The 13,373-nt window shown below is 45.7% G+C and overlaps 2 protein-coding genes across 2 annotated transcripts; one reads left to right on the forward strand and one right to left on the reverse strand.

Moving 5' to 3' along the window:
• The first annotated feature begins 1,289 nt into the window (after positions 1–1,289).
• On the forward strand, positions 1,290–2,231 carry LOC133366956 (olfactory receptor 4E1-like). Its single transcript, XM_061590512.1, has one exon. It carries the CDS (start codon positions 1,290–1,292, stop codon positions 2,229–2,231), a length of 942 nt encoding a protein of 313 aa, XP_061446496.1.
• Positions 2,232–11,516: 9,285 nt separating this feature from the next.
• On the reverse strand, positions 11,517–12,452 carry LOC133366083 (olfactory receptor 4E2-like). Its single transcript, XM_061588783.1, has one exon. The coding sequence runs from the start codon at positions 12,450–12,452 to the stop codon at positions 11,517–11,519; it is 936 nt and encodes a 311-aa protein (XP_061444767.1).
• Positions 12,453–13,373: the final 921 nt, after the last annotated feature.

Here is a 13,373-nt window from a genome sequence, read left to right on the forward strand (position 1 = left end):
TAAAGGTCTGGTGTGGATGTGGCCAGGGACAACTTTGGTTTAAATTTGGGTGGGAGGCTACATGTGCCTGCCGAAGAATGAAAAGGTCGGGGAAATCCTGAAAAACAATGATCCTGTTCACAATAATCTACCCTCCACATAAGCGTTCTGCAAGCAAATCAGAATAACTGCTCAATAAATAGGTTGTGTGGTAGAGCCCTATGTTACTCTGTTGTTTGTTTCTGAATAATGGTTAAATTTGCTGCTTTTTGTCACTTTTGATATTTTAGGTTGTTTGCATTTATTGTGACTTTACAAGATTGTGAGCCGCCTCTTGGTAAGCCATGCACCAAAAGGTGGCATATAAATAATTGTATAAACAAATATAAATATATTTTTCTCCTTCACAACTAATACCAGCTTCAGACTGGGGCCATGGCACAGAGCAAAGGATTAACCCTCTCCCAGTGCCATGGCCTTGATCCAACCCTGCCCTCTGCAGCTGTTTTTACCTTTTTTAAAAACACGCACACACATTGAGTCAAGACATTAGACAATCTCTGCAAAAACTAAATCTGTGTGAAAGTGTGCACCTAATCTGAAAAAATTGGAAAAGGCAAGAAGCCAAAATCAGAAACGGAGAGTCCTTGAGATCATCTTTATATGCACATAGAAATACCTTTCAGATAAGAACACGTTCTCTTCACCCATGCATGTAAGATGTTCTCAAGCAGAACAATCAAAAGTTGACCCTTATAGGGTGGGTAACAGGCCACCTACTAGCCCAGGATAACTTGTTGTAAGACCCTTCTCTCCAAGGCCAGCTCGGCCAAAGCATAAACATTCACTTTATAATGACTATCTGTACTAGCCCACATACATGAATGATTTAGACTAGCCCATGTAGCCAGTTGGCACACTTTGTGAAAGGAAGCATTCAGAGCAAAGGCTGCAGAAAAAGCTACTGCTCTGGTACAATGTGCCAAAATTTTAGACGGCGGGGACAAATGCAAACAGCTGTATGCTAGGGTGATGCAGGCTTTAATCTATCTTGCCAAAGTGGCATTCAGAACTTTATTGCCTAGGGAAGAAGGGTGAAAGGATATAAAAATAAATCTGCTTTAGCAGAGATTCCCAACTTTTTCCTTTCCTTGTCTTTTTCTTTTAAAGCTTGGATCTCCTCTCCCTGTATATTTGGGGTGGTTCCATCTGTTTCAACACAAAGAGACTCTGATCCCATCATAAACGTTTCAGTCTCTCAACCTCCCTATTTTGTCCTGCATTCCTTCCCGCTTCAGCTGCAAATGAACATGGGACCAGAGAATTTCACTACGGTGAAGACATTCATCCTGTTAGGCCTCACCACCAACCACAACACTGAATTGGCACTCTTTGTTTTTTTCACTGCCATCTATACCCTGATCCTAGTTGGCAACACTCTCATCATAATCGCTATCTTCTATGACCAACGTCTCCACACCCCCATGTACTTCTTTCTCAGCAACCTCTCCTTCATTGATGTCTGTCATTCTTCAGTGATCATACCCAAAATGCTGGCCGGTTTCCTAGAGGAGACAAAGACCATCTCCTATGGAGAATGCATGGCCCAGATGTTCTTCCTCCACCTCTTTGCTTGTACAGAGATCTTCCTCCTCACCATCATGGCCTACGACCGCTATGCCGCCATATGCCATCCTCTCCACTACACCACCATCATGAACCGCCGGGTCTGCATCCTGCTGGGTGTGGGCATGTGGATGGGTGGCTTCCTGCACTCCATTGCCTTTGTAGCATTGCCGCTCAATGCACCCCTCTGCGGCCCCAACAGAATCGACCACTTTTTCTGTGATGTGCCTGTGGTCGTGCAACTGGCCTGCACCAACACATTCATGTTCGAAGTCCTCATCGTCTCCAATTCAGGGTTGATCTCGGTGGTCTGCTTTATCATTCTGGTCATCTCCTACATCGTCATCCTCATTTCTTTGAGGAACCGCTTCACTGAAGGACGGCGGAAGGCTCTGTCCACTTGTGCCGCTCACCTGACAGTGGTAACCTTCCTCCTGGGGCATTGCATCTTCATCTACCTGAGACCGGCCAGGACTTTGCCTGCGGACAAAGTGTTTTCCATTTTCTTCTCGGCTGTCACACCACTGCTCAACCCAATCATCTACACCCTGCGGAACGAGGACATGCTGAACGCCCTGAACAAGCTGCGAGGTCGACAGACCAACGTGGGAGGCAAAGGACATTAGAAGGAAGAGGAATAAAATGTTGCATTTATGAAGGTGAAAGGCTGTTTTATTGTAAGCGTTACTTGCATATTTGTAAAAGGAGACAGATTTTGACAATAAGAAATTCAGATTAAACAAGATTTCCTACTGAACTCCAGTAGACCCCAGAATCCAGCAGTGGATTTGAACGCCTGGTTTTTGGTAGATTCATTTCAGGGCAGGATCCATACCCTTCAGAGTGTGTGTCTGTTCAAAATAGATTTATGTTGGGCCTCCAGGTAACGCAAGTGTGGAGAACCACAAGTACAGGGGCCAATTGTGGCCCCCCAATCTCTCTATCTGGCCCTCAAAACTTTTCCCAGGCCACATCTCTTCTCCAGCCACTCCCCCTCTTCCTAGGCCACATTCCTCATCAGCTTCGCTTTTGTCTTGTTGGAATGTGTCCTAGAACTCAGATAATGCCTGGACAGAGGACAGGTAGAAGTGTGTGTGTGTGTGTGTGTGTGTGTGTGTGTGTGTGTGTGTGTGTGTAAACTAGTCTATAGTGTACAAAGATGAAATTGAACCTTTGTTGCTCTGCCCACTATGCATCAGGCCCCACTCATCACTGCAATGTGGCCCTCACACTGAAAAAGGTTTCCTACCCCTTTGGTAACATCAGGCAGGCCTTCTAGGGTCAGGAGCGTGGTGAAGACATCATCCATACCGGAGGGCTCAGTCCTGGGTCCTGTGCTCTTCAACTGTTTTATTAATGACTTGGATTAGGAGTTGATGGAATGCTTATCAAAATTGCAGATGATACAAAATTGGAAGGGAACGCTAATACCCTGGAGGACAGAAACAAAAACAGTGATATTGATAGGCTGGAGTACTGAGCTGAAAACAACACAATGCAATTTAACAGGGATAGGGTCCACCCATAAGGGGAAAAAACCAAATGTACAGTTATAAGATGGGGGTTACCTGGCTCAGCAATGCTACATGAGAGAAAGATTTGGGAACTGTTGTTGATCACAAGCTGCATAGGAGTCAATAGTGCAATGTGGCTGCAAAAAAGGCAAATACTATTTTAGGCTCCATTAACAGAAGTATATTTTCCAAATTGCGTGAGGTACTAATTCCCCTCTATTTGGCACAGGTTAGGCCTCATCTTGAGTACTGCCTCCAGTTCTGGACACGGCACTTTAAGAAGGATGCAGACAAACTGGAACAGGTTCAGAGGAGGGCAACAAGGATGATCAGGGGACTAGAAACAAAGCCCTATGAGGAGAGACTGAAAGAACTGGGCATGTTTAGCCTGGAGAAGAGAAGACTGAGGGGAGATATGATAGCACTCTTCAAGTACTTTTCAATCAGAGGAGGGCCAGGATCTCTTCTTGACTGTCCCAGAGTGCAGGGCATGGAATAATGGGCTCAAGTTACAGGAAGCTAGATTGTGGCTGAACATCAGGAAAAAAAACCCTCTAAACTGTTATAGCTGTACCACAATGCAACCAATGACCTAGGGAGGTGGTGGGCTCTCCAGCACTGGAGGCATTCAAGAGACAGCTAGACAGCAACCTGTCAGGTATGCTTTAACTTGGATTCCTGCATTAACCAAAGGTTAAGCCAGCTTAAACTGACGGGATGCTTTGGCTAAATGTCATAAGAACATAAGAAGAGCCCTGCAGGATCAGACCAAAGGCCCATCGAGTTCAGTGTCCTGTTCTCACAGTGGCCAACTGGAAGCCTGAAAGCAGGATGTGAGCACAAGAGCACTCAAGAGCATGTCAAGAGAAACATCAGCCTACCTGATTTAATCCTTAGTGCGGGGATGGGGCAGCTGTCGTCCTCCAGGTGCTATTGGACTCCAGCTCCCATCGGCCCCAGCCAACATGGCCAATGGTCAAGAATGATGGAGCAGTAGTCCAGCCACATCTGGAGGGCCACAGCTTCCTGATCCCAACCGTAGCCTTTCCAAGAAGGGCTGGAAAGACTCCTGTGTGAAACCCTGGAGAGCCACTACCAATAAGTGTAGACTCCAGTTCTCATTGACCCGCAGCCAGCATGGCCAATAGTCACAGATTAGGTTCGTTCATATTAAAATGTGAACTGAACGAAAGTTCTCCCCCATCCCTCCTATCAGGCATGCCAAATACACAGCAAGACAGTATCATCTTTACTTGGCATCTGAATGTGAACAGAATATGGGGGAGGGTCCCAAAGTAGTGGGCTTCACAGCCTGGGTGCTACAACTGACAAGGCCCTGTCCGGTGTTCCTACCAACCACCCTTCTGTCAGCAGTAGGGCATGGAACAGAACCTCCATTGAGAACCTGAACCAATAGGCAAGATCACCATTTGACTATTTGGATCTCATTCAGGACTTTAGGTTTATCACCAGCTCTTTGGACTGGGCCTGGAAACAGACCAGAGGCCAATGAATGCTGCATAATGTCCATAACATGAGTTCTGCTGGATCAGAACAAAGGCCCATCTACTGAAGCGTTCTGTTTCCAAGTGGTAGCTTAGGTGCCTATGGGAAGCTCACAAGCCAGAAATGAGCACGGCAGTGCCCTCCCACTCATGATTCCCAGCAACAGAAATATCCTGCCTCTGATACTGAAGGCATAATGGCCAATAGCCATTGATAGCCTGTCTCCATTCATTTGTGTAATCCCCTTTTAAAGACATCCAAGTTGGTGGCATCATTATATCTTGTAGGATGTAGTGCTGGCTGGGACCGATGGGAGGTGTACTTCGAAACATCTCAAGGGCACCAGGTCAGGGAAGTCTGCCCTAGAGAACCCAAGAAAGTCCTGGAGGCCTCAAACTGTGGGTCAAACCCTAAGACCAAACCCTAACACTGGAGTGAGCAAGCTGGTGCCCTCAGATGTTGTAAGTAAGTCTAAACACACATAACTGAAACAACTGCATATTCCTTCCCTTCCTCTGTTTCAAACAGCTATAATTTTGGGGTTCCCTGGGAAGAGGGACTCTGGCAATTGAAGCTCTGTGAGGGGAACAGGGGCTCTCCTAATAGCTCCCAGCCCCCTTACCAAGTTGCATTTCCCAGGCTTCTTGGAGGAAGGCCTGACTGTTGAAAGAGGAATAATAGTGAATGTGGACCTACTTAGAGTAGACCCATTGAGGTGAATGGAGATGGCTAACTTAATATCATTAATTTCAGTGGGTCTACTCTGCGTAGGGCTAGCATTGGATTCAACCCCAAAAGCCTAATATCCATTCATCCGCCTGCCTCCCTTTCATATTCAGAGAGGAGTGGGATGGGATAGGATGCCATGCCACTTGTTTTCTGGTGAGTCTCGCCTAAAAAAAAAAAATTGCATTTCCTTCCCCCCCCCCACTTCCTTTTGCTTTTATTTTATTATTTTATTTATTAAAATTATATCCCGCCCTTTCTCCCAGTAGGAGCCCAGGGCAGCAAACAAAAACTCTAAGAACACTCTAAAACATCATAAAACAGACTTTAAAATATATTAAAATAAAACATCTTTAAAACACATTAAAACAAAAAATGATTAAAAACATCTTTTTAAAAAAAAAAAAATTAAACATCTTAAAAAGCAATTCCAACACAGAGACAGACTGGGATAAGGTCTCTACTTAAAAGGCTTATTGAAAAGTGAAGGTCTTCAGTAGGTGTCAAAAAGATAACAGAGATGGTGCCTGTCTAATATTTAAGGGGAGGGAATTCCAAAGGGGAGGTGCCACAACACTAAAGGTCTGTTTCCTATGTTGTTCGGAACAGACCTCCTGATAAGATGATATCTGCAGGAGGCCCCCACCTGCAGAGCATAGTGATCGAGTGGGTATATAAGGGGCAAGGCAATATTTCAGGTATCCTGGTCCCAAGTTGAACTGGGCTTTGTACACCAAAACCAGCACCTTGAACTTAGCCCGGTAGCAAATTGGCAGCCAGTGCAATTCTTTCAGCAGTGGGGTGACATGTTGACGATACCCTGCCCCAGTGAGCAGTCGCGTTGCCACATTTTGCACCACCTGCACCTTCTCAACCAACCTCAAGGGAAGCCCCACACAGAGCGCATTACAGTAACCCAGCCTGGAGGTTACCAGTGCGTGGACAACAGTGGTCAGGCTATCCCAGTCCAGAAACAGCCACAGCTGTCTTAGCAGCCAAAGCTGGTAAAAGGCACTCCTAGCCACTGAGGTCACCTGGGCCTCTAACGACAGAAATGGATCCAGGAGCACCCCCAGACTACGACCCCATCCAAAGCAGCAACTGACCAATTATCTGGGCTCAGGAACTACAACTCCCATCATGCCTGGCTATTGGCCATGCTTGCTGGGGCTGATGGGAGTTGCACTTCAGCAACATCTGGAGGGCCAAAGGTTCCCCAGGCCTGTCCTAAACATAGCAAGCTGACTTATATTGAGTCATACTATTAGTTGATCAAGCTCAGTGCTGTCAGTGCCAGGAGCAGGGAACCTGTTTATTTTATTTATTTATTTTATTTACATCCCGCCCTTCCTCCCAGCAGGAGCCCAGTCCAAGGGCCACGTCTCAGGGCCACATGCCAATGGTGGGCAGGGCCAGAGGCAATTGTGGGTGGAGCACTGAGTATAAATGTTACCCTTTTCCAGAAGGCTAGTTTCCCTATCCTCCATCCAGGCAAGCGCGAGGCATTGTCAGTGTTCAAAGACACATTCCAGCCTTGCAAAAACAGTCAAGGAGAGTAAAGTAAGGCCTGGGAGGGGGAGTGGCCTGGCAGGAGGGGGTGTGGCTCTGGGAGGGGGAGTGGCTTGCAGAGAATCCCAAAGGCCAGAGAGAGTCCTGGAGAGTTATATTTGCTTTCTCTCACACACACGCCATGCCTGAGATTCTCCACCTCTGCCCCATATTGACTGGCAGTCGCTCTCCCGTGTTTCAGATGGAGGTCTCTCCCAGCCATTCCTAGAGATGCTGAGCATTGAACCGGGGACCTTTCACATGCAAAGCATGTGCTGCTGTACCCACTGAGCAACCACTGCCCTTGCCCTAAAAGCCACAGCCCTTCCTACTGGTTCATCTCATCCTTCCAGTTTGGTGCTCTCATTAGCGTAGATAAGAGATCGTTCCCCATGATCCTTGACATCAAGAGATCATTTGGCCCCTTTCGGTACCGTGTAATTCCACAGCAAAAAAGGGGGAAAAAGAAAAGTCTTCTTGGCCTAATGAATTCCCCTTAGATCCTATTAAAAGTTTCTGTGATGAGGGATGCTGACTGATGAAATCTTGCCAGCAGGTTGCTAAGATTTTAATTAAACAAAGGCAGAGGTTTTTGTGTGGTGGAAGAGTAATGGCCAGATGTGCCCAAGAAAGTCAGTAATTCAGGCCTACATAAAAAGCTGTAGGGCGAGAAACCCATTTAAAGGGTTATATTAGGGAAAGAGTAAGCCTATCTATCTGATTTTTTAAATTTAATGTTACACTCTTCCCGCCATCCTAATGAGACCATCTCGAGTTGTTGATTTCTAAGCAGAGGTTTATTATTTATTCATTCATCTATTAATTAATTTATTTATTGCTTTTCTATCCCTCCCTTTCCTCCAAAGAGTTCAGGGTAGCATGCAGGCATGGTTCTCCTCCTCCTCATTTAATCCCTACAACAATCCTGTGAGGATAGGCTGAGAGGCAGTGACTAGCCCAAGGTCACCCAGTGAGCTTCGTGGCTAAGTAGGGAACTGAACTCTGGTCTCCCAGATCCTAGTCCAGCACTCTAACCACTACACCACATGGAGATGTGGAGAGCAGGGGTTGGACTCAATGGCCCTTCCAACTTTACTATTCTATGATTCTGGAGGCTCACACATCTAGCTAGAATCCATGTGCTTTGACCGGGAACGTTTGCCTCCATCTCTAGAACGGGGACAGCACCCAGTAAGGAGAGAAAAACCCTCTGTGCATGGTCAGAGGCAATCCTTCAATTTGTTGTTGGTTTTGAAATCGCCCATTAATTTGGGGAGTGGGGTTTGAACCCTGGCATGCTTCACCTTGGGGAAGAGTCCATAGCGCTATAGATGAGCACATGCTTTGCATGATTAAGGTCCCAGGTTTGATACCCAGGACCTTCAGTCTAAAGGAAAAAATTGTCAGAAGACGGGCAAGTGGAGGCTGGTCCATTAGGGCAAATGTGGTGCTGCCACACCAATATTAGTCTGCCCTTAGCCACTCCCCACCTGCTTGACTTCCTGCTTAACACTGTCTGCCAACTCCTTCCTTCATAGTCTGAATGTTGCCCCTTGTAGAACTCAACAGGGGGAAGAAGGATGGGGACAAAACTAGAATTAGTTGGCTCCGCCTGTCATTGGCTCTGGCTCCGCCTTCTATTTGGGCTCCCTGCCTTCTGCCCCCACCAGTCCCAATGCTCTCCACTAATAACTAGTCTAAGAAAGACCTATCCTGAAGAGCAGGACAGCCACTGGCAGTGGGAATAGATAGCATTGGGCAAGATGACCCAGAAGTCTGACTCAATAAAAGACAAATTCATAAACTGTATTAAAATTGAACTCCTGCCATCCATCTTCCTTCTGGGCATTCTCATTTTGTGTGTGTGTGTGTTTAACAAATTGGCTCCCTTACGTGTGCACCATTGGACATCAAGGGGAGGGAGGAAAGGGTTTCCCATCACTTGTAGGTAACAGGACAATAAACCATCAAGGCTCAGAGTTTCTCCAAGTATAAATCCCAACTGTGCATAAAAAGAGAAATGGCGTCACATGAGACCTTGATTACATGTTACCAGTTATCACAGAAGTCCTGCTGTAGGGAGAAGTTAGCCCCTGGATCGTGGCAGCAGCACGTTTATTATAAGGTTTCCCAGGGGTGCTCTCTGTATGGTCAGGAACCCTTGATACACTCCCCCCCGTATATGGAATTCCCTACTGACACTGACCATTGTGAGTTTAGAAGCCAGGTAAAGACCTATTTCTTTACCTAGGCTTTTAGATGATTTGTGTTAATGTGCTGTACGTTTTTTAAAGTGTTTTATGTTTTTGATTTATTATGTTTAATGTTTCTATTATTTTTATTACTGTGACCTGTGCTGGGATGCCTTCTCGGGAATGAAGAAGAGGCTACAAATATTTTAAATAAATAAATAAATGTTTCCTGGTTGTTTGGGATCATAGCTCAGTGGCAGAGCTGACTGGCTGGAATCAACTGTGAAGTACATGCTTTACTCACAGAAGGTGGAGTGGTATCTATTCTTAACAGGATCAGGTTGAGGGTGATAGGGAAATCCCTTCCCTGAGACCACCGGCTGCATTAACAGCCATGAATTAACATTCATGTGCATATCATGAAATGTAATAGTTTCATTCTATTATTTTCTTGGGACAGTATTTGAGTTCCCTTTGTGAAAAATGTTGATGGATTATTTTTTGATTTATTGTTTTTTAGCAAAAACAGACCACAGCCCTCCCTGTGCTCCACTACAGGAAAATATATAAAAGAAATAACTGATTTGGGGATGGTTTAAGAGGGTTAAAAGTTATTTATTAAATTTTCAGGTGGATTAAAAATATATATAAATGCAGGAGAGAAAGGGAAGAAAGGAGGGATTGTTTTAAAAGACACCAGTTATACAATTATCACTGGCTTGTTATACAAGAGAAAGGAACTGATATGTATTGGCTGGTGTCTATCAATATTGAGCCATCTCCCCACCCCACCCTAGTCTACCAAGTAAGTTTGAAAAATGGGAGCAAAACTTTAAACTTCGCAATGTATTCTTTGTTTTCTACTCACCCTCTCTCATAAGAACATAAGAAGAGTCCTGCTGGATCAGGCCCAGTGGTCCATCTAGTCCAGCCTCCTCACCAGGGCCAGTTCTAAAGGGCGGCCAGGTGGGGCACTGGCCGAGGGCACCTGGGGCTACAGGGTTGCCATCAACCAAGATGGCAGCAGAGGCTTCAGCCCCTTAGGGAAACCTCAGCCGCCATCTTGATTGATGGCAAACCTGCACATGCAGTGCGTGCAGCCGCAAAAAACAGCAGAGAGAAAGGTAGGTGAAGCGGGGGGATGGCGGTCGGCTTAGGATCTCCTGCCCTGCAATCCGCGGTACCAAGCCTGCCGCGAATCGCAGAAGGGGAGTGCCGGGGACCGGGGCAGGCTGGTGCCCAAGGGCCCTGGCATGCCTGGGGCCGGCCCTGCTCCTCACTGTGGCCAATCAGATGCCCATGGGAAGTCCATAAGCAGGACCTGACTCCAAGAGCACTCTCCCCTCCTGTGGTTTCCAGCAACTAGTATTCAGAAGCATACTGCCTCTGATTATGGAGGCAGCGTACAGCCATAGTAGCTAGTAGCAATTTGATAGCCTTATCCTAATCTGGGGTGGCTCAGCCATTAGGCCAGAGAACCTGTGGCCCTCCGGATATTGTTGGACTGCAACAACTCCCATCATCCCCAGCCAGAATGGCCAGTGGTCAGGGATGATGGGAGCTATCATCCAACTACATCTGAGGGCCCCAGGTTCCCTGCCCCTGTGTTCGGCAGAGTGAGGCATCCATCTTGGGGCCACTTGAGGCCACTGATTTTGGCTTCAGCTATGGGGCGGTATATAAATGTAATAAATAAATAAATGTCCTTTCATTTTTACTTCCAGGGACAGGGCAGAGGTGCTTGTGAGATTTTCTGCCTGCAGTGTCAAAATTACTTCGCCATGTTGGGTATTATCTATGTACCATGACTTTGAGAATGAGGTTCCATTTGCTGCTTCTCCTCAGACAGGGAAATGTCTTGGGCTCATCCTGTAGTACTTACAAAACTTCAGTATCTGAAGATGCTGGAACCAATTGGTTTGATGTCAATTCAGTTGGAGTTTCTCTCTCTCTCTCTCTCTCTTTCTCTCTCTCTTCATCTACTAGGAAAAGTGGAGAAATTCTATTCAGTTCTCACTGAAAGGTGACCCTACCTAATTCACACTTTCCAAGACAAGAACCAAAACACAACTATCCTCCAAAATTAGCACCTCTCCGAATTTTGCAATGCTGTTCTCCTGGCAAGTAGTGTGAACAAAAATGCACATACTAGGTGAAAGTGTACATACAAGTGCTTACATTAGTGAAAACATGCAAACATGTATCGGGGAAATCGCTTTGCGGAGTGGTGTATATTAGACAAATTTGCATACAAAAATGTATATCTCAGGAGAAATTTGCACTCAAATGCTGACGACTTTTCATGAGGACTTTTTTAAAACCACAAACTGATGTGCAAATGTGAGAAACTGAGAGAAATCAAAACTGACAGCTTCTCCCATCTCCATGGTCTACCCGTCTTTTGCTGCCTGAGGAGGACAGCCACTCATTTCCTCACAGAGAAGACCTTCCGGTCCCTCAGTTTCTTCATCGCATTCTTCACCTCTTCATTCCTCAGGGTATAGATCACTGGATTGAGCATGGGGGTCACCACAGTGTAGAAGACAGCCACCACTTTTTCTGCCGAGAAGCTGGTCGCAGGGCGGGTGTACAGAACAATACAAGGCCCCAGGAACAGTGCCACAACAAGGAGGTGTGATGCACAGGTAGAAAGAGCCTTGCGCCGACCCTCGGCTGTCCTCCCTCTTAGCGAGATCAGGATGACGACATAGGAAGCCAGTAGGGCCAAAAAACAAACCAAAGAGATCATGCCACTGTTGGACACAATAAGTACCCCGGTAAAGTAAGTGTCGGTGCAGGCCAACTTGATGACCGGGGGGACATCACAGAAAAAGCTGTCTATGACATTAGGGCCACAATAGGGGAGGCGGATGGTGAGGACAGTCTGCACCAGCGAATGGATCATCGCTCCCACCCACAGGGCGCCCACCAACCAGGCACAGATCTTCAGGCTCATGAGGGACATGTATTGCAGTGGGTGGCAGATGGCGATGTAGCGGTCATAGGCCATGATGGTGAGGAGGAAGATCTCAGCACAGGCAGAGAGGTGGAGGAAGAAGAGCTGTGCCACACAGCCACCAAAGGAGATCGTCTTCTGGACAAACAGGAAATCGAGGATCATCTTCGGGGCGGTGACTGAGGAATGGCAGATGTCAATGAAAGAAAGGTTGCCCAAGAAGAAGTACATGGGGGTGTGCAGACACCGGTCAGAAGCCACAGTCACAATGATGAGGACATTCCCTGCTAGGATAAGCAGGTAGACGATAGAGAAGATCACAAATAAAGTCAGCTCCAGTCCCCGGTTACTAGTCAACCCCAAGAACACAAAATGGGTCACTGTGGTGTAGTTTTGACCATCCATTTATACAGGGCAGAGGAAGGTCATTCAATCCACCTGAACAGAGAAAAGTATATATTTGTACGTACAAGACATTCATACAACACATTTATATTGTACACCCTGCATCATCAACTCCCTTTCCTCAGAGGCCAGTCCACGACATTTTGGTGACTGAGGCAAATGAACAAGATGTTCATCCATTCTGTGTACAAAACTGTCAGAGCGGCAGTTGATCTAACTTCAGCACTCTTGAAGTTAGCAAGTTAGAGGGTGCGGGACATGCTGTATGGCTTAGGGATATGGGAGAAATTTGATCCAGTTTGCATTTGAAGGTGAACTTACCCAATTGGCACTTTCTGAAACCATATGCAAACTGAAACTCAGCCATCCTTCAAAATTCTCAGTTCTCTGAATTTTGCAATGCAGTTCTCCAACTAAGTGATGTGTACAAAGATGCATATACTAGGATTAACTGTGCATATAAATGCATATATTCGTAAAAATAACATACACAAATGTGTTATATGAGGAGAAATTGCTTTGCAAAAAATATGTATATTAGGAAACATTGAATATAAAAATATGTATCTATGCAGAAATATGCCCTAAAATGCTAACAAATTTACCTCAGGATTTTTTTAAAAAATTCAAGCTGATATGGAAATGTTTGCATTTAAAGGTGAACCTACCTAATCTGCTCTTTAAGAAACAATATGTGAACCAAAACACAGCCGTTCTTCAAAATTTGCATTCGCTGAATTTTGCAATTCAATTCAGCCAAGTAATGTGTACATTAATATATATACTGAGGAAACTGAGGGAAAATGTGCATGAAAATGCATATATTGGTGAAACTAACATACAAAAATGTTAGGGGAAATTGCTTTGCAAAATTGAATATTAAAGAAAATTGAATACAAAAATGTGTACATTAGGAGAAAG

Source organism: Rhineura floridana, chromosome 11 (assembly GCF_030035675.1).
Source record: "Rhineura floridana isolate rRhiFlo1 chromosome 11, rRhiFlo1.hap2, whole genome shotgun sequence".
Classification (NCBI taxonomy): domain Eukaryota; kingdom Metazoa; phylum Chordata; class Lepidosauria; order Squamata; family Rhineuridae; genus Rhineura; species Rhineura floridana.